The following is a 17,906-nucleotide window of genomic DNA, read 5'->3' on the forward strand; positions in this document are numbered from 1 at the left end:
TGGCTAATAGCCACTGATGGACCTCTGTTCCATATTTTTATCCAATCCCCTCTTGAAGCTGGCTATGCTTGTAGCCACCGCCACCTCCTGTGGCAGTGAATTCCACGTGTTAATCACCCTTTGGGTGTAGAAGTACTTCCTTTTATCCGTTTTAACGTGACTGCTCAGCAATTTCATTGAGGTAATCCTCAGGTAATACTGATGTAGATAGTTTTATCTGCCCCTAACAGGGTTGCCAGCCTGCAGGTGGGACCTGGGGGTCCCCTGGAATTACAGCTCCTCTCCAGACTGCAGAGATCAGTTCCCCTGGAGGAAATGGAGCCTCTGGAGGGCAGACTCTGGGCAGACTCTGGGCCCTGGGTCTGGAGTCTCTGTCCTCCCCAGGCTCCATCCCCAAATCTCCAGGAGTTTCCAAACCAGGAGCTGGCAACCATACCCCCCACCCAGTGGTTTGGGGCATGGGATCTGGCAACTCCAGTCCCTAATATTCTGTTCTCTCTAGACTGGCCACACCCTGCTTACACCACAACACAATTGTCCATCTTCCTCCCAGGTTCTGGCTCAGAGCTAGCAACCCGAACCTTGTTCCATCAGTAGCGATCATCAGAACTTTGTGTGGCTTGTTTTTCTGCAGACAGATTTGACGACTCCTTGATCAGACACCAGGTGAAGTACTTGGGTCTCATGGAGCACCTGCGGGTCAGACGAGCCGGCTTTGCTTACCGTCGGAAGTACGAGCACTTCTTACAAAGGTAAACCTGCAGGAGGCTCATCGGGTGCTCCGGTGGCTCTGAGAATGCTCAGAAGGACGCTGACTTGGAGATGTGTAAACTTGGCCGTTGGCAGTCAATCCAGCAAGCAGTTTGAGAACTTAGTCATGAACATATGAAGCTGCCTTCTGCTGCATCAGACCTTCCTGGGTCCATCAAAGTCAGTATTGTCTACTCAACTGGCAGCGACTCTCCCGGGTCTCAAGCTGAGGTTTCTCATGCTTATTTGCCTGGACCCTTTTTGGTTGGAGATGCCGGGGATTGAACCTGGGACCTCCTGCTTACCAAGCAGATGCTCTACCACTGAGCCATAGCCCCATTCATGGCTCTCCAGGGTCTCAAGCTGAGTTTTTTCACACCTACTTGCCTGGACCCTTTTGAGTTGGAGATGCCGGGGATTGAACCTGGGACCTCCTGCTTACCAAGCAGATGCTCTACCACTGAGCCACAGCCCCATTCATGGCTCTCCAGGGTCTCAAGCTGAGTTTTTTCACACCTACTTGCTTGGACCCTTTTGAGTTGGAGATGCCGGGGATTGAACCTGGGACCTCCTGCTTACCAAGCAGATGCTCTACCACTGAGCCACAGCCCCATTCATGGCTCTCCAGGGTCTCAAGCTGAGGTTTCTCATGCCTATTTGCCTGGACCCTTTTGAGTTGGAGATGCCGGGGATTGAACCTGGGACCGTCTGCTTCCCAAGCAGATGTTCTACCACTGAGCCACAGCCCCATTCGTGACTCTCTGGGGTCTCAAGCTGAGTTTTTCCCACCTATTTGCCTGGACCCTTTTTGGTTGGAGATGCCGGGGATTGAACCTGGGACCTCCTGCTTGCCAAGCAGATGCTCCACCCCTGAGCCACGGTCCCTCTCCATTGTTTCATCTGCAGTTGTTGGGGGGTCCCGTTTGTTCTGGGCTCCCTGCTGTGGAATGCCTTTTTCTTGTTCCTCTGAATGTTTTCCAGGTACAAATCTCTGTGTCCAGAAACGTGGCCTCACTGGCGGGGCTCTGCAGCCAGGGGAGTAGAGAAGCTGGTCAAACACTTGGGGTACAAGCCCGACGAGTACAAAATGGGGAAGTAAGTGCCGGTTTTGGGATGTGGGTCCTGGATAGCTCATCTCATCATATCCTGGCAGGGTTAGTATTTGGATGGGAGACCAGCAAGGAAGTCCACGGTTGCTATGCAGAGGCAGGGCGGGGCAAACCACCTCTGCAGGACTCTTGCATAGAAAACTCTCTGGGGCCACCAGAATTTGGCTTAGGGTCGCTAAATCCAATTCAAGAAATATCTGGGGACTTTGGGGGTGGAGCCAGGAGACATTGGGGGTGGAGCCAGAAACCAGGTTGTGACCAGCGTCGCTGAACTCCAAAGGAAGTTCGGGCCATCACATTTAAAGGGACCCTACACCTTTTAAAATGCCCTCCTTCCATAGGAAATAATGAAGGATGGGGCACCTTCTTTGGGGGCTCACAGAATTGGACCTCCTGGCCCAAACTTTTTGAAACGTGGAAGGTATTTTGGGGAGAGGCACCGGATGCTATACTGAAAATTTGGTGCCTCTACCTCAAGAAACAGCCCCCCAAAGCCCCAGATACCCACAGATCAATTCTCCATTATTTCCTATGGGAATAAGTCTTCATAGGGAATAATAGCATTCTCAGCAGACATTTCCCTCCCCTCCCCCCGCTTTCTGATGACCCTGAAGCGGGGGGAGGGCCTCCAAACCGGGAGATCTCCTGTCCCCACCTGGGGATTGGCAATCCTAATTTGGCTGGGACTACATGGCATTTCCCACCATCTAGTTCCTTGACTTCCTTAAAAATATTCTCATCCACTGATGGGCCTCTGGGTGGTTTACAAACACCCAAAGAACAAAGACTGCATAAAATTCAAATGAGGGCAGGAAATGACTTCTTAAACAGTGGCAGGGAAGAAATTTTTACAGGGACTTCCTCCCCCCCCCCCCCCCCCCCCGGTAAGAGTAAGAACATAAGAACATAAGAGAAGCCATGTTGGATCAGGCCAATGGCCCATCCAGTTCAACATTCTGTGTCACACAGGAACCAAAACCCCCCAAGTGCCATCAGGAGGATCACAAGTGGGGCTAGAAGCCCTTCCACTTTGCCTGCCCCCCCCCCCCGCAAGCACCAAGAAGACAGAGCATCACTGCCCCAGACAGTTCCAACAATACCCTGTGGCTAAGAGCCACTGATGGACCTCTGCTCCATATTTCTATCCAATCCCCTCTTAAAGCTGGCTATGCTTGTAGCCGCCACCACCTCCTGTGGCAGTGAATTCCACATGTTAATCACCCTTTTAACCCAACTGCTCAGCAATTTCATTGAATGCTCACGAGTTCTTGTATTGTGAGAAAGGGAGAAAAGTACTTCTTTCTCCACTTTCTCCATTCCATGCACAATCTTGTAAACCTTGATCATGTCACCCCACAGTCGACGTTTCTCCAAGCTAAAGAGCCCCAAGTGTTTTAACCTTTCTTCATAGGGAAAGTGTCCCAACCCTTTAATCATTCTAGTTGCCTTTTCCAGCACTTTTTCCAATGCTATAATATCCTTTATGAGGTGCGGTGACCAGAATTGCACACAGTATTCCAAATGAGAATGCACCATCAATTTACACAGGGGCATCAGTTCAGGGCTGGTGCTAGGGTTTTTGGTACCCTAGGCGAGCTGCCTACTAGTGCCCCCCTCCTGAAATTTAAAAACAGAGAATTGTAGAAACTTAAAGCTATTTACATTTTTAATTTACAGGTTTTTAATTTTAATTTTATTTTAAGTGAGATTAAGCAATAAAAATTGTGAGAATGCTACTTGATCCTTTCAGCTGGAGGTGCCAGCGACAAGACCTTGTGCATGTGAGAAAGATGTGGCTCGCCCCCATGGCTCTCCTTTTCGTTGGAGAAGCCAGGGACAAGACCTTGTGCATGCAAGAATGATGCTCTGCCACTGAGCTGTGGCTCCCACCCTATGGCTCTCCTTTTAGTTGGAGGTACCAGGGACGAGACCTTGTGCATGCGAGAAAGATGCTCTTCCCCTGAGCTGTGGCTCCCCCCCCCCATGGCTCTCCTTTTAGTTGGAGGTGCCAGGGACAAGACCTTGTGCATGTGAGAAAGATGCTCTGCCACTGAGCTGTGGCTCCCACCCTATGGCTCTCCTTTTAGTTGGAGGTGCCAGGGACAAGACCTTGTGCATGTGAGAAAGATGCTCTGCCACTGAGCTGTGGCTCCCACCCTATGGCTCTCCTTTTAGTTGGAGGTGCCAGGGACAAGACCTTGTGCATGTGAGAAAGATGCTCTGCCACTGAGCTGTGGCTCCCACCCTATGGCTCTCCTTTTAGTTGGAGGTGCCAGGGACAAGACCTTGTGCATGCGAGAAAGATGCTCTGCCACTGAGCTGTGGCTCCCACCCTATGGCTCTCCTTTTAGTTGGAGGTGCCAGGGACAAGACCTTGTGCATGCGAGAAAGATGCTCTGCCCCTGAGCTAGGGCTCCCACCCAATGGCTCTGTTAAAGGAGAGTAGGAAGAATGAGTGGCAGCAGACAACTTCAACAGGAGCCAGTGTTTAGAAACTGTCATCGTCTCTTCTTCAGCTTTTACAGTTGGTTAATTTATCCCTTCCAGGCTCCAAGGAGCACACTGTGCAGGCGCTGTCCACTTTTGCGTTTCCTGGGTCTGTAACAGACCTGGGGAATGTGAAACCGGCCGAGCAGCGTCTCCACTCCATGGAGCCTACTTTCCATTGGGGAAGGCAGACTTCGAGGAGCACACACGCCGTGTGTGGGGAGAGGGGGTGCTTTGCGGTGTCCCCCTAGGCAAGGTGGTGCCCTAGGCGGCCGCCTACTTGGCCTCCTGCTACACCCCGGCCATACATTGGTTACTGAGGTGGTGAGCTCTCCCTCACTGGCCATCTTTAAGAGACAAGTTGCACCTTTAAGAGCCTCCTGGTGGGAAGGGCGGGATACAAATTACAAATAAACTAAACTAAAACTAAACTAAACTAAACTAAAACTAAACCAACCAGTTTTTATTTAGAACGTAAGCTTTTGTGTGCTCTTAAGCATACTTCATCAGCTTAAGAGCACACGAAAGCTGACATTCTCAGTAAAAATTGGTTGGTCTTAAAGATGCTTCTCTTATGTTCTTATGTAACGCGGCTGCCCGCTTGGATCTATCTTTAAGAGAGAGGGGTGACATGATAGAAGTTTACAAGATAATGCATGGGATGGAGAAAGTAGAGAAAGAAGTACTTTTCTCCCTTTCTCACAATACAAGAACTCGTGGGCATTCGATGAAATGGCTGATCAGTCAGGTTAAAACGGATAAAAGGAAGTACTTCTTCACCCAAAGGGTGATTAACATGTGGAATTCACTGCCACAGGAGGTGGTGGCGTCCACAAGCATAGCCACCTTCAAGAAGGGGTTAGATAAAAATATGGAGCACAGGTCCATCAGTGGCTATTAGCCACAGTGTGTGTGTGTGTGTGTGTGTGTATATATATATATATATATATTTGGCCGCTGTGTGACACAGAATGTTGGACTGGATGGGCCATTGGCCTGATCTAACATGGCTTCTCTTATGTTCTTATGAGAAGCTCTTGTCCGGGGTGCTGTAGTAGGCATTGAGCAGGAAGTTGGACTAGATGCCCTGGTTGGCCCCTCCCCACCCTGTGATTCTAAGAGTCAAAATATCTGAGAGCAAAGGTGAAGAAAGGCCAGCACTCACCTAAGCAGTGCACATAACGTGAAATAGAGAAGGATTCCATAGTGGAGGTGCCACCACTGGAAAGGCCTCTCTGTTGCTTCCTGCCTTGCTGTAGGTAATGGCAGCAGGCAGGTCAAGGCCTCTCAAGAAGAGAGTGCGCATCAGATGCGCCCGGTTGACTTGGGGTGTGGAGCCTCTTGTGCGCCCTCTCCCCTCTCTTTCAGTGGCGCAAGCGCTGAAGCAAGTCACTTGGCTCAGGGTTTTGCTGCATCCAGTTTAAAGCAATGTGGTTCCATTGTCTTCCTTGCTGTTCTCCCATACAACTTTGGGGATCTGGTGAATTTGAAAATGGAGACAATGTTGATGATGATGATGATGATATTGGATTTATATCCCTCCCTCCACTCCAAAGAGTCTCAGAGCAGCTCACAATCTCCTTTCCCTTCCTCCCCCACAACAGACACCCTGTGGGTGGGTGGGGCTGAGAGAGCTCTCGCAGCAGCTGCCCTTTCAAGGACAGAGTCTCAGAGCCGCCTACAATCTCCTTTCCCTTCCTCCCCCACAACAGACACCCTGTGAGATGGGTGGGGCTGAGAGAGCTTTCACAGCAGCTGCCCTTTCAAGGACAGAGTCTCAGAGCCGCCTACAATCTCCTTTCCCTTCCTCCCCCACAACAGACACCCTGTGAGGTGGGTGGGGCTGAGAGAGCTTTCACAGCAGCTGCCCTTTCAAGGACAGAGTCTTAGAGCCGCCTACAATCTCCTTTCCCTTCCTCCCCCACAACAGACACCCTGAAAGGTGGGTGGGGCTGGAGAGGGCTCTCTCAGCAGCTGCCCTTTCAAGGACAACCTCTGCCAGAGCTATGGCTGACCCAAGGCCATTCCAGCAGCTGCAAGTGGAGGAGTGGGGAATCAAGCCTGGTTCTTCTAGATAAGAATCCGCACACTTAACCACTACACCAAAATGGCTCTTTGCAAGGAGCGACTCAAACTCACTTGGACATGGCGGGGGTGGTGGTGCAGGTCACTCTAAGAGTGTCTAGGTGTTCTTTCTTTGGATGCCTCTCCTGGTCTTAACCTGGGAGCTTCCCCCTGACCCCCCTCCTCTCCCTTTGTCGTCTCCCCCTCTGTACATGGCCTTCCGTGGAGACACAGGTCTCTGCAGGCCTCTTCTGTAGATACAGTGCCCTCATACTCCCACACACATGATGCTGGAGATTTGTGAGATAGAAAGTACTCTTCGGATTACTTTGTCTGTAAACTGAATATGAACTGGATCCACTTGACTAAATCTAAGTTTGCCTTTTTTTGCAATAATACTTCTTGGAAGATTTATTTACTGCACTCTGACTGGGCAAACTCAGTTATATTAACCAATATCCCAGTACCCTGATCCTTCAGCAATTGGTGGGGGGAAGTGCATTAAATGAAACTATTTTCTGCCTTTAAATTCTGTACCCTAACCCTATCCTTATTCATAAGATGTTTTCTTTCCTTCAGGACCAAAATATTCATTCGTTTCCCAAGAACTCTGTTTGCCACTGAAGATGCCTTTGAGTACAGAAAACATATGCTAAGTATGTACTTGGTGGTTTTTGCTCTGGCCAGTTCTGGAACGCCATGCAGTTTTAATCTTGTTTTCTGCAGCTGTTTCCTGGTGGGTACAAAAATTAAAAAGGGGAAAGAATCCGCTCTTCCTGTGCAAGGATGAAGTCTTCTGTGCAGGGGAAAGCCCCACCCTTTGTAGACCAGATTTGCAGGATCCGACCCAAATTAGGACCGAGTCTCCCGTGTCCTCCTGGATAAGCAAGTAGCTGGGATTATCTCAGCCACGGGGTAGAAGGGCTGCAGCCCGAGGCTCCCAGCAGACAGTACAGGGGGGTAATTACCTTTCCCCGCTTTCAGTTTCCAGAGTGCAAGCTAAATACAAAGGATGTCTGGGGAGACGCGAGTACCTGAAGAAGAGACAAGCTGGTGAGTGCTTGTTTGAGGCTATGGAGGTTTTGCTAGGGTTGTCAGGTCCAACTCAGGTGATAACTAAGGACTTTGGGGGTGGAGCCAGGAGCAGGGTTAAACTCTGAAGAGAGTGCTGGACATTACATTTAAAGGGACCATGCTCCTTTTAAATGCCTTCCTTCCACTGGAAATAATGGAGGATGGAGGCATCTTATTTTGAGGCTCATAGAATTGGACCCCCTGGTCCAATTTTTTTGAAACTTGGGGGGGCGGTTTTGAGGAGCAGCACCAGATGCTATGCTGCAAATTTGGTGTCTCTACCTCAAAAAAAACAACAACAGCCCACCCAGAGCCCCAGAGCCCCAGATACCCACAGATTGATTCTCCATTATACCCTATGGGGACCAGTCTCCATAGGGTACAATGGAGTGTCCAGGGGACATTTCCCTCCCCCACTTGCTTTCTGATAACCCTGAATTGGGGGGAGGGCCTCAAAACCAGGGGATCTCCTGCCCCCCACTAGGGACTCTAGGTTTGGCTTAGAGCTTGAAATGCAGCTCTGCTAAAAGCTAGAACTATTTGAAATCTCCCCTTTCGCTTTAATAACGTTGCTGCCTTCTAACTGTTGAATCCAGCAGAAAAGCAAACTTCCAGTCTAGAGCTGGAGCAGGGGCTTCTGGGGCCTGCAGGTGACTTTAGAATTCTGCCAGTACGGTGGGCGCAGCCACAAAAACGGCTGCCGCAGGAGGTGGAGCCAGCCACAAAATACAGTGAAGATCCTTGCATTTTTTGAAATATGCACAGACAATTGGAAGACTTGCTGGTCAAAAGCCCCCAGCTGGTCTGGCCCATTTTCTAAAAGCACTTGGGGACCCCTGAGCTAGAGTTTGCCCAGTCTATTTCTGCTAGGGTTGCCAATCCCCAGGTGGGGACAGGGGTCCCCCGGTTTGAAGGCCCTCCTCCCGCTTCAGGGTCATCAGAAAGCAGGTGGAGGGGAGGGAAATGTCTGCTGGAACTCTTATTATTCCCTATGGAGACTTATTCCCATAGAAAACAATGGAGAATTGATCTGTGGGTATCTGGGGCTCTGGAGGGCCTGTTTTTTGAGGTAGAGGTACCAAATTTTCAGCATAGCATCCAGTACCTCTCCCCAAAATACCCCCCATGTTTCAAAAAGACTGGACCAGGGGGTCCAATTCTATGAGTCCCCAAAGAAGGTGCCCCTATCCCTTCATTATTTCCTATGGAAGGAAGGCATCTAAAAGGTGTGTGGTCCCTTTAAATGTGACGTCCAGAACTCCTTTTGGAGTTCAATTATGCTTGTCACGCCCTTGCTCCTGGCTCCACCCCCAATGTCTCCTGGCTCCACCCCCGAAGTCCCCAGATATTTCTTTTTTTTAAACACAATTTTTATCAATAACATATGGTAACCATATCCATTAATACCTTCTTTTTATCTATCCCATATGCTATTTTCTAGTCCCCCCTCCCCCCGTTACTTGACTCCCATCGAAGTTATATAGTACTTAAAATACTAACATTTAAAGGTACCCTTAAACCATAAGAACCTATATTCATATTCTACTTTTTTCTAGTACTTGTTCATTATTAAAAAATTGTCCAATATCCTTTTATATTCCATTCTTCTTCTACATAACATCTAAACTTTTTCCACTACTTTTCATACACTTACAAATCATAGTCTCTTAAGATTCTTGTTAGTTTGTCCATCTCACTCCATGTTATAACTTTTACAATCCAATCCCATTTTTCTGGTATTTTTTCTTGCTTCCATAACTGTCCCCAGATATTTCTTGAATTGGACTTGACAACCCTAATTTCTGCCAGTATTAAGTTCAGCAGTTTTCGGGGGGTTTTGTTTACTTTCCCCATAAGTAATGGCTTCTCAATGGGACTGCAAAGGGGCGAGACATGATATTCTGTTGTGATGAAAGGAGCCGAAAGTCCAGGAATGCCTGACTTCTATTTCGACACGAGTCACATCTCCCTTCTTCAGCCATGCGCTGTGAAGATCGTTCTGAGAATTCTTATTACGGGATAGCATATGTGGGGGAAGGAGCTGAGGTGGAGATATTTGGTATGAGTTCCAGCATGGAGCTTTCAAGGGTAAGGGAGAAGGGGGGGGGGAGGTAAAAAAGTACTGGCTGTGAATCTTCTCAGAGCTTAACGGAATTAGTGAATTACACATCATCGAAGCTGAAGGCAGTCAGGCATTCCAACTGATAAGTGAAGTGATGGAGTAGGGCAGGGTGGCCAACGGTAGCTCTCCAGATGTTTTTTTGCCTACAACTCCCATCAGCCCCAGCCAGCATATGGCTGTAGGAAAAAAAAAAATCTGGAGAGCTAACGTTGGCCACCCGTGGAGTAGGATAAGCAGAGCAAATAAAACAGGGGTTGGAGGATTCCTGAAATCCTGACGACAGAGATCAGCTCCCCTGCAGCAAAGGGCAGCAAGTTCAGAGAAGGGACTCCAGCGATGCCTCATCCCTGCGGAAGTCTCCCCCCTCCATAATCTCTGCAGATTTTCCACCCCAGAGTTGGCAGACCTGCCATTTGAGCTGCAGTACTCTCTGACAGGAACGTGTTAAGCAGAGCCGAGTCAAATGTCTAAAAACTGGGCCACCCTGAGCGCCCGTTCTTGTGGCACCAGCACCATCTGCTGCCTGCCATAGAATCAAAGAGTTGGAAGGGACCTCCAGGGTCATCTTTCTTGACATTATCCCTTGATGTATTTAACTGGGGGTGGGGGGGCAGGGGGAAGTAGGTATAGTGACGTGTTAATGATTTATTTTTTTTTGTGAGCTACCCTTGGGGGTGGTATTAATCTCAGGAGAGGTTAGAGCTTACTGATAATGTCAGGCAGGCTCATGCTAGCAGATGCTGCTTGAAGGGCACTTGGTGTAATTAGTAGACTGATCAAGGAAAGGAAAGGTTGCCTGTGCAAGCACCAGTCGTTTCCAACTCTGGTGTGACATTGCTTTCACAACATTTTCACGGCAGACTTTTTTACGGGGTGGTTTGCCATTGCCTTCCCCAGTCATCTACACTTTCCCCCCAGCAACCTGGGGACTCATTTTACCGACCTCGGAAGGATGGAAGGCTGGGTCAACCTTGAGCCGGCTACCTGAATCCAGCTTCCGCTGGAATCGAACTCAGGTCGTGAGCAGAGAGTTCAGACCGCAGTGCTGCAGCTTTACCACTCTGCGCCACGGGGCTCCTAGACTGATCAAAGCCATCAAGTAATACACCATCTTACAGTTTGCAAAAATATATTACAAGGATTGTGTACAACACATAATAAACAATACAATATTGATAGAGGCCAGCGGTGCTAAGGCCTTTTAACGTAACAGAAACTCCAAGGGGGCCAAAAAACCTGTCCCCAAATACATAGATATGTCCAAACTTGGAAATAGTCCAACTGAAATTCACAAGGTGGGTGCTCCTAAGGAACGTGGCTTCAATGCAGCTGCTTTCTTAAAAGGACGTCTCTCTAGATTTTGATGATGTTTCAATTCCTTCTTCAGTTTTAACAGCTCAATTGTTTAGGAACCCTGTTCTACATTCTCTACTCACAACATGGCGTTTCTCATTTTCAGTGTGAACATTGGGCTCTTTCAGTTGGAATATTTCCAAGTTTGGACATGCCTATTCATTTGGGGATGAGTTTTTTGGCCCCCTTGGGGTTTCTGTTACTTTAAAAGGCCTTAGCACCGCTGGCCTCTATCAATATTGTATTGTTTATTATGTGTTGTACACAATCCTTGTAATATATTTTTGCAAACTGAAAGAGGGTGTATTATTTGGTGGCTTTGATCAGTCATGCCAGGAGATGGCTGAGCTGTTAGGCCATATTCTGCTGAGGTCACCGAAGGGGGACTAAATTCCTGAGGCACTGGCAAGGCTATTTTTCTACAAAAAAGCCCAGCCAGAACTCATTTGCATATTAAGCCACACACCCCTGACATCACCATTGTTTCACACAGGGCTTTGAATAGAAAAGGCCCAGCAGGGACTCATTTGCATATTAGGCCACACACCCTGATGCCAAGCCAGCCAGAACTGCTTTCCTGCTCAAAAAAAAGGGCAGGGCAGGGCAGGGACCACCCTGTGGGTCCATGAACACACCTGAAGCAGCCTTCCCCTGACTCAGATCCTTGGCCCCCCCGGGCAGAGTTCTTAGGGTCCCCTCCCCTCCTCTGCCCACTCTGCTCATGCCCTCCCTCCCTCTTCCCCATCCTCCTGCCTAGAGATGTAAAATTTCCGGAAATTTTGAAGCTCTGGGGTTTTTTCCGGAAAAAAATGGACATTTTCGGAAAAAATTGAAAAAAAATGCTACCTTAGCGCTGCTTTTTTTCTTTTCCAGATTGAAAGTCATTCTGTTACTTTAGGAACATAAAAATATGACTCTGGACAATTTTACAATTGGCGTGAAATTGTCACAACGAGCATGTTAAAAATATAGCGCATCCAAACAATTATTACAAACAGAATTGAGTTTTTAAAAAAATATCTATTTGTAAGTGTAACAAATGGAGCAACGATCTCCTGAATGGTTTACTAGTTTATGTGGAGCAGACAGAAGAACCTCCACAAAACAATTTTTAAAAATCCAAAAGTAACAATTATTCATATTTCCTCTCCATAGCATTAAATAAAAATAAAAAAACCCATTCATTGTGCTACCTTAAGGGATGCCGATGCCAGCCCTGCGGGGACCTCCTGCATTGCTGGCCCTGAAGCACAAGCCCTGCCTGGGAAGGGTGGGGCGGGGCAGTGGGGGCAGAGGCAGCCTTTGCCTGGGTACCTATACAGACTCCTGATTCCCCTGGGAGGGGGTGCCTGTGGCTTCAGGCCAGGGAGCATTTGTGACTCTTCCGTGGGGCTTGAGCCTTAAGCCCTTCCAGGACCAAGGGGTTGAAATTCAATCAAAAGAGTTTCCGGCTCGGCATTAGGAAGAACTGCCTGACAGTTAGAGCGGTTCCTCAGTGGAGCAGGCTTCCTCCTTGGGAGGTGGTGGGCTCTCCTTCCTTGGAGGTTTTTCAACAGAGGCTAGATGGCCATCTGACAACAATGAAGATCCTGTGAATTTAGGGAGAGGTATTTGTGAGTTTCCTGCCTTGTGCAGGGGGTTGGACTAGATGACCCTGGAGGTCCCTTCCAACTCTGTGATTCTATGAACTGCCTGAGCGTTAGAGCGTTTCCTCAGTGGAACAGGCTTCCTCGGGAGGTGGTGGGCTCTCCTTCCTTGGAGGTTTTTCAACAGAGGCTGGATGGCCATCTGACAGCAATGAAGATCCTGTGAATTTAGGGGGAGGTGTTTGTGAGTTTCCTGCATTGTGCAGGGGGTTGGACTAGATGACCCCAGAGGTCCCTTCCAACTCTATGATTCTAGGATTCTGATTCTCCTTTGGATTCTTTTAAACAGAGGCTAGATGGCCATCTGACAGCAATGAGGATCCTGTGAATTTAGGGGGAGGTGTTTGTGGGTTTCCTGCATTGTGCAGGGGGTTGGACTAGATGACCCCGGAGGTCCCTTGCAACTGGGGTCCCCACATGTACTTTCATCACATTGGGATTCTCTCTTGCAGCCATCAAGCTGGAGGCCCGGTGGAGAGGCGTCCTGGCCCGCAAGGAGGCCGAGAGGAGGGCGTGGGCAGCTCAGACCATCCGGAAGTAAGTTTGCTTCTTGCTCGGCCCTTCCTTCCCGCTGACCCTCTCAGCGCAGCACCGTGGTGTGAACTGGACAGTGGCCCCGGAAAGCACAAAAGCTGGATTTGTGGCTGTGAATTCAGGGGCACCTTGAAGACCAGCAAAGTTTAATTCCGGGTAGAAGCTTTTGTGTGCATTCACATTTTGTTCTTCCAGTTCAGGATACTCTGCCTTCCGGCAACTGGAAAATACTGCTTCCATGAAGGGCTCATCTAGCAATTCGCCCGGTCCAGTTTGCCCCTCCTCTGTAGAGCATGTGGGATTGTAGGTCAGCCAGTCATGCACTGAGACACTTCCCTCCCTGCAGGTACATAAAAGGCTTTATGAACCGCAAGCAGCCCCCGAACCCTGAAAACATGGACTATGTGAAGCTCACACGCTACACCTACGTTATGAAGCTGAGGGACCATCTTCCAAAGAACGTCTTGGACCAGACTTGGCTTCAGCCCCCTGACCTCTTGCAAGAGGTAAGGACCAAGGGTCGAACGGAGGGGCTGCATCACACCAGCAACAGCTGCATTACTTAAATCATGGGAACACACCAGCCTTCATAGGTTCATGTGCTTGGGTGGGGTGCTGTGGTCCACTGGTGGAGCATCTGCTTTGCATGCAGAGGGTCTAGGGCAAGGGTGGGGAACAGTGGCTCTCCAGATGTTTTTTGCCTGCAACTCCCATCAGCCCCAGACAGCATGGCCAATGGCTGAGGTTGATGGGAGTTGTAGGCAAAAAACATCTGGAGAGTCACTGTTCCCCACCCCTGGTCTAGGGTTACGAAGTCCAACTCAAGAAATGTCTGGAGACTTTGGGGGTGGAGCCAGGAGACTTTGGGGGTGGAGCCAGGAGCAAGGGTATGACAAGAATAGTTGAACTACAAAGGGAGTTCTGGCAATCACATTTAAAGGGACTGTGCTCCTTTTAAATTCCTTAAAGGTTGATTGAGTTCAAGCTCTTTTGCAGGCACAGCCTTGGCTGCTCCCAGGCTGGCCTCGTTTCGGGCAGGAGCAGAGCTCCGGGTCCTCTACATTTCATTGTGCGCTTTCTTTCTTACCCCCCACCCACCCTGCTTGCTTCTGTGCTCCATGGTTCAAACCCCCTGGGAGAATTTTCCTGAACTTTAAAGATTTGACAAACTTTCTAATATTTTCCCCCACAAAAAAAGGGGGGGGGTGAATAACCAAAACATAAAGCAGACGGGTGGATATCTTCCTCATGCCACTGTGGCCACTGAGGCAGCGGGCGTCCTATTCCAGCTATTATTCTATCAGTTGGCCTCCCTTGTAGCATCATCAGGTCTTGCTATAGTGCAGGGGTGGCAAAGGTAGCTCTCCAGATGTTTTTTGCCTACAACTCCCATCAGCCCCAGACATTGGCCATGCTGGCTGGGGCTGATGGGAGTTGTAGGCGAAAAAAAAACATCTGGAGAGCTACCATTGGCCACCCCGCTATACTGCTATCTTGCTGTTACTACCGTCATTTTAATGTGAGCCTAGAATTGCTTATCCTGTATGATGCGCCCTTCCTACCCGTGATGCACTATTTATTGTTTTAGTGTTCTTACTTGTTTAATTTTAATGCATTGTTTTAACTCTGAATGGTAGGTTTTTGTTGTTATTACTGTATGTTGTGATCTGCCCTGAGCCCGTTTATGGGAAAGGGCAGAATATAAGCCTACTTGAATGATTGAATGAATGAATGAATGAATGAATGATTGAATGAATGAATGAATGAATGAATGAATGAATGAATGAATGAATGAATGAATGCCACTGCAGCCACATAGGAGAAAGTAACTGAAAAAGTATGATGGGAGTAAGGTTTTTATCGTGACAATTATAATTCAAGAAGCATTTTAAGATAAGCCATTGAGCTGAAATCGTTTAGTCCACCTTCTGGTGATGTCAGGGGGATGCGTGGCGTTTGTTGTTAGCCGCCCTGAGTCTGCCTCGGCGGGGAGGGCGGGATATAAATAAAACGTTATTATTATTATTTGCAAATGAGTTATGCAAATGAGCTCCAGCACCTCTTTTTCTATGCTATGACCCCCTGCCCGTGTCAAACAACCACTCCTTCCCCTTCCTTCCAAGACTTCGGAGCATCTGAAGAAGCTCTGCAGGAGGACCCTCGTGCGGAAATACTGCCGCAGCATCACGGCGGAGAGGAAAGCACAAGTAAGTCCCGGCTTTGCGCGTGCTCTGGTGGTTATGGGGCAGGCCTACCAGGGCATCACGCAGCACGGGAGCCCAGTTCTTGGCCCAGAAACCCATCAGGCAGTGGGAGCTGATGGTGGCTCAGCAGTAGGGGTTACCAACTGTGTTGGGTTGATTCCTGGAGATTTGGGGAGTGGAGCCTGGGCAGTGTATAATGCCATATGGAACCCACCCTCCAAAGCAGCCCTTTTCTCCAGGGGAACTGACCTCTCTCATCTCGAGATCAGTTATCATTCTAGGAGCTCTCCAGGCCCCACCTAGAGGTTGGCAATCTAAACAGTAGCATGGAACAAGTGTTGAGTAGTGGATCCGAGAGGCTACGATCACACCACGCTAAATAATGCACTTTTAATCCACTTTCTAACTGTATTTTACTGTGTGAACTGGCAAAATCCAGTTGGAAAGTGCATTGAAAGTGTTCTAAACTGCATCGTGGTGTCGGGATAGATCCTGGTGGGCAGCCATCAGGGCGGCTCCTGCCACTAGGCAAACTAGGGGATCGTCTAGGGCGCTAGCTTTCCGGAGCACCAAACTGGGCAATCCCACGTGATGGCGATGTAAGCAGTGCGGGGGTGGGGGTGCCAGACAGTGCAGGCCCAGCCCCGGCGGCCATGTTGGTCTGATCATTCACACAATCCTCTCAGCCTTGGATCATGTCTTCACTTTTGCACTGTTGGAATTGCTTGTAGTTCGGAGATGCGCGTTTGCACCTGGGTCTCAACAAATTGCATCTATTGATAATGGGTTAGCTGTCTTCTAATGGTTTAGATCAGGATTTCCCAAACTCCCCCCCCCCCCCATGGCCCAGTTATTTTTACACATCTCCTTCATGGCCCACTAAAATTCGGGGGTGGAGCCAGGAAACTTTTGGGGTGGAGCTGGGAGACAGGAATTGTGTCACAGAGACAGGGGAAGGAAGAAAGGAAAACGGAGCTCAGGCTTTGCAGCCTGTGTCAGTCTTCAAGGCTAGCTTTTCTCAGCACAACACTGAGATGGGGGAAGAAAGGAAGCAGAATTGAGCTCATGCTTTGCTGGGGGCAGGGCTAGCTTTGACTTTTCTTGTGACCTGATATTGAGGCTTCTGTGGCCCGATGCCGGGTCGTGACCCTGCAAATGAGAAACACTGGTTTAGATGCGTGCACACAAAAGCTTCTACCCAGAATTAGACTTTGTTGGTCTTAAAGGTGCCGCTGGATTCCCACTTGTTCTCCTGGCAATCTAAACAGTAAGATCCTGTGAATTTAGGGGGAGGTGTTTCTGAGTTTCCTGCATTGTGCAGGGGGTTGGACTAGATGATCCTGGAGGTCATTTCCAACTCTAGGATTCTAGGATTCCTGATATATGGAGTGAATCCTGGGGCTTGCAATTCAGAAAAAAGTCAGGGATTGTGCTGGAGCTTGTCTTTCCCACTGAACTATCATTCCCCTGGGGAAAGCTAAAATTCCTTTTAAATGTGTATTGACTGTTTTTAGTCTAAACATGACTCAGGAAGCACTTCTAGGCTGAGATCACACTCCACTGTCACAGCAAGAAATGGGTAGATACATGAATTGTAAGTAAGTAAAATTTTATTTGTATCCCGCCCTTCCCCGCCGAAGCAGGCTCAGGGCGGCTAACAACACAATGACCAATGGTACATTAATAAATAGAACAGTAATAAACAACACAATGACCAATGGTACATTAATAAAACAATTACATTAAGAACATTAAAATTGAGCATTAATTTGACCTTAAAAACCAGTTAGTGCATTAATTAAAACAAACCATAACATTATCATTGACGCTATATTCTAGTTAATGCTGATGGCGGATATTTCTTCGTTGTAGAATTATAATTCAGCTGTTCATAAAAGCTAATTTAAAGAGGGTGGTCTTGCAGGCCCTGCGGAACTGATCAAGGTTCCGCAGGGCCCGCACCTCCTCTGGGAGTTGGTTCCAAAGATATGGGGCCGCAGCCAAAAAGGCCCGTGTGCGAGTGTTCTGTAATTTAATTTCTCTTGGCCCAGGGATAGTCAGTCTGTTTTTTCCTACTGACCTCAGTGCTCTCTGGGGCTCATACGGGGAGAGACGGTCCCTTCAGGTAGGCCGGTCCTCGGCCATATTGTATGCTAGAAATTTGCCTGTAATCCATTGTGAAGTAGTGAATGGGCTCCTTGGAGCTGATTTTTATAGGCAAAGTGCTCATCCGGCATCCAGAGACTATCTCCAGGGTTGCTTGTGGTTCGGTCCCGATTTTCTTGTGTCACAAATCAGCATCCTTCAGCCTCCTGCTCCCTTTGATTCCCCAAACAGATGCACCAGAAAATGATTGCCAGCAACATATTTCGTGGGAAGAAGGAGGGCTATGCTGACAGTGTGGCCGAGCCGTTCGCTGAGACCCGGATGAGTAAGTAGGTGATGGACAAGCAGCAGGAATTGCTGAGAAGTTGGTCTTGGCAGAATTGGTGTTTTGGGGGGCTTGACTGGGGTGCCAGATGCATTGGGGGGAGTTTACCATAGACCCCCCCCCCTTCTTGGG

The 17,906-nt window shown here is 48.7% G+C and overlaps 1 protein-coding gene across 1 annotated transcript in view; it reads left to right on the forward strand.

Moving 5' to 3' along the window:
• The window catches only part of MYO1H (myosin IH), a 102,606-nt gene that overhangs the window by 72,203 nt on the left and 12,497 nt on the right, over positions 1 to 17,906 (forward strand). The window contains exons 19-26 of the mRNA XM_060249872.1: positions 635 to 752; positions 1,732 to 1,845; positions 6,990 to 7,066; positions 7,395 to 7,463; positions 13,058 to 13,142; positions 13,486 to 13,645; positions 15,263 to 15,346; positions 17,681 to 17,774. Of these exons, the coding sequence (XP_060105855.1) occupies positions 635 to 752; positions 1,732 to 1,845; positions 6,990 to 7,066; positions 7,395 to 7,463; positions 13,058 to 13,142; positions 13,486 to 13,645; positions 15,263 to 15,346; positions 17,681 to 17,774 (801 nt within the window). The remainder of the gene's footprint in view (positions 1 to 634; positions 753 to 1,731; positions 1,846 to 6,989; positions 7,067 to 7,394; positions 7,464 to 13,057; positions 13,143 to 13,485; positions 13,646 to 15,262; positions 15,347 to 17,680; positions 17,775 to 17,906) is intronic.

This window comes from Heteronotia binoei, chromosome 11 (genome assembly GCF_032191835.1).
Source record: "Heteronotia binoei isolate CCM8104 ecotype False Entrance Well chromosome 11, APGP_CSIRO_Hbin_v1, whole genome shotgun sequence".
Taxonomy (NCBI): Eukaryota; Metazoa; Chordata; class Lepidosauria; order Squamata; family Gekkonidae; genus Heteronotia; species Heteronotia binoei.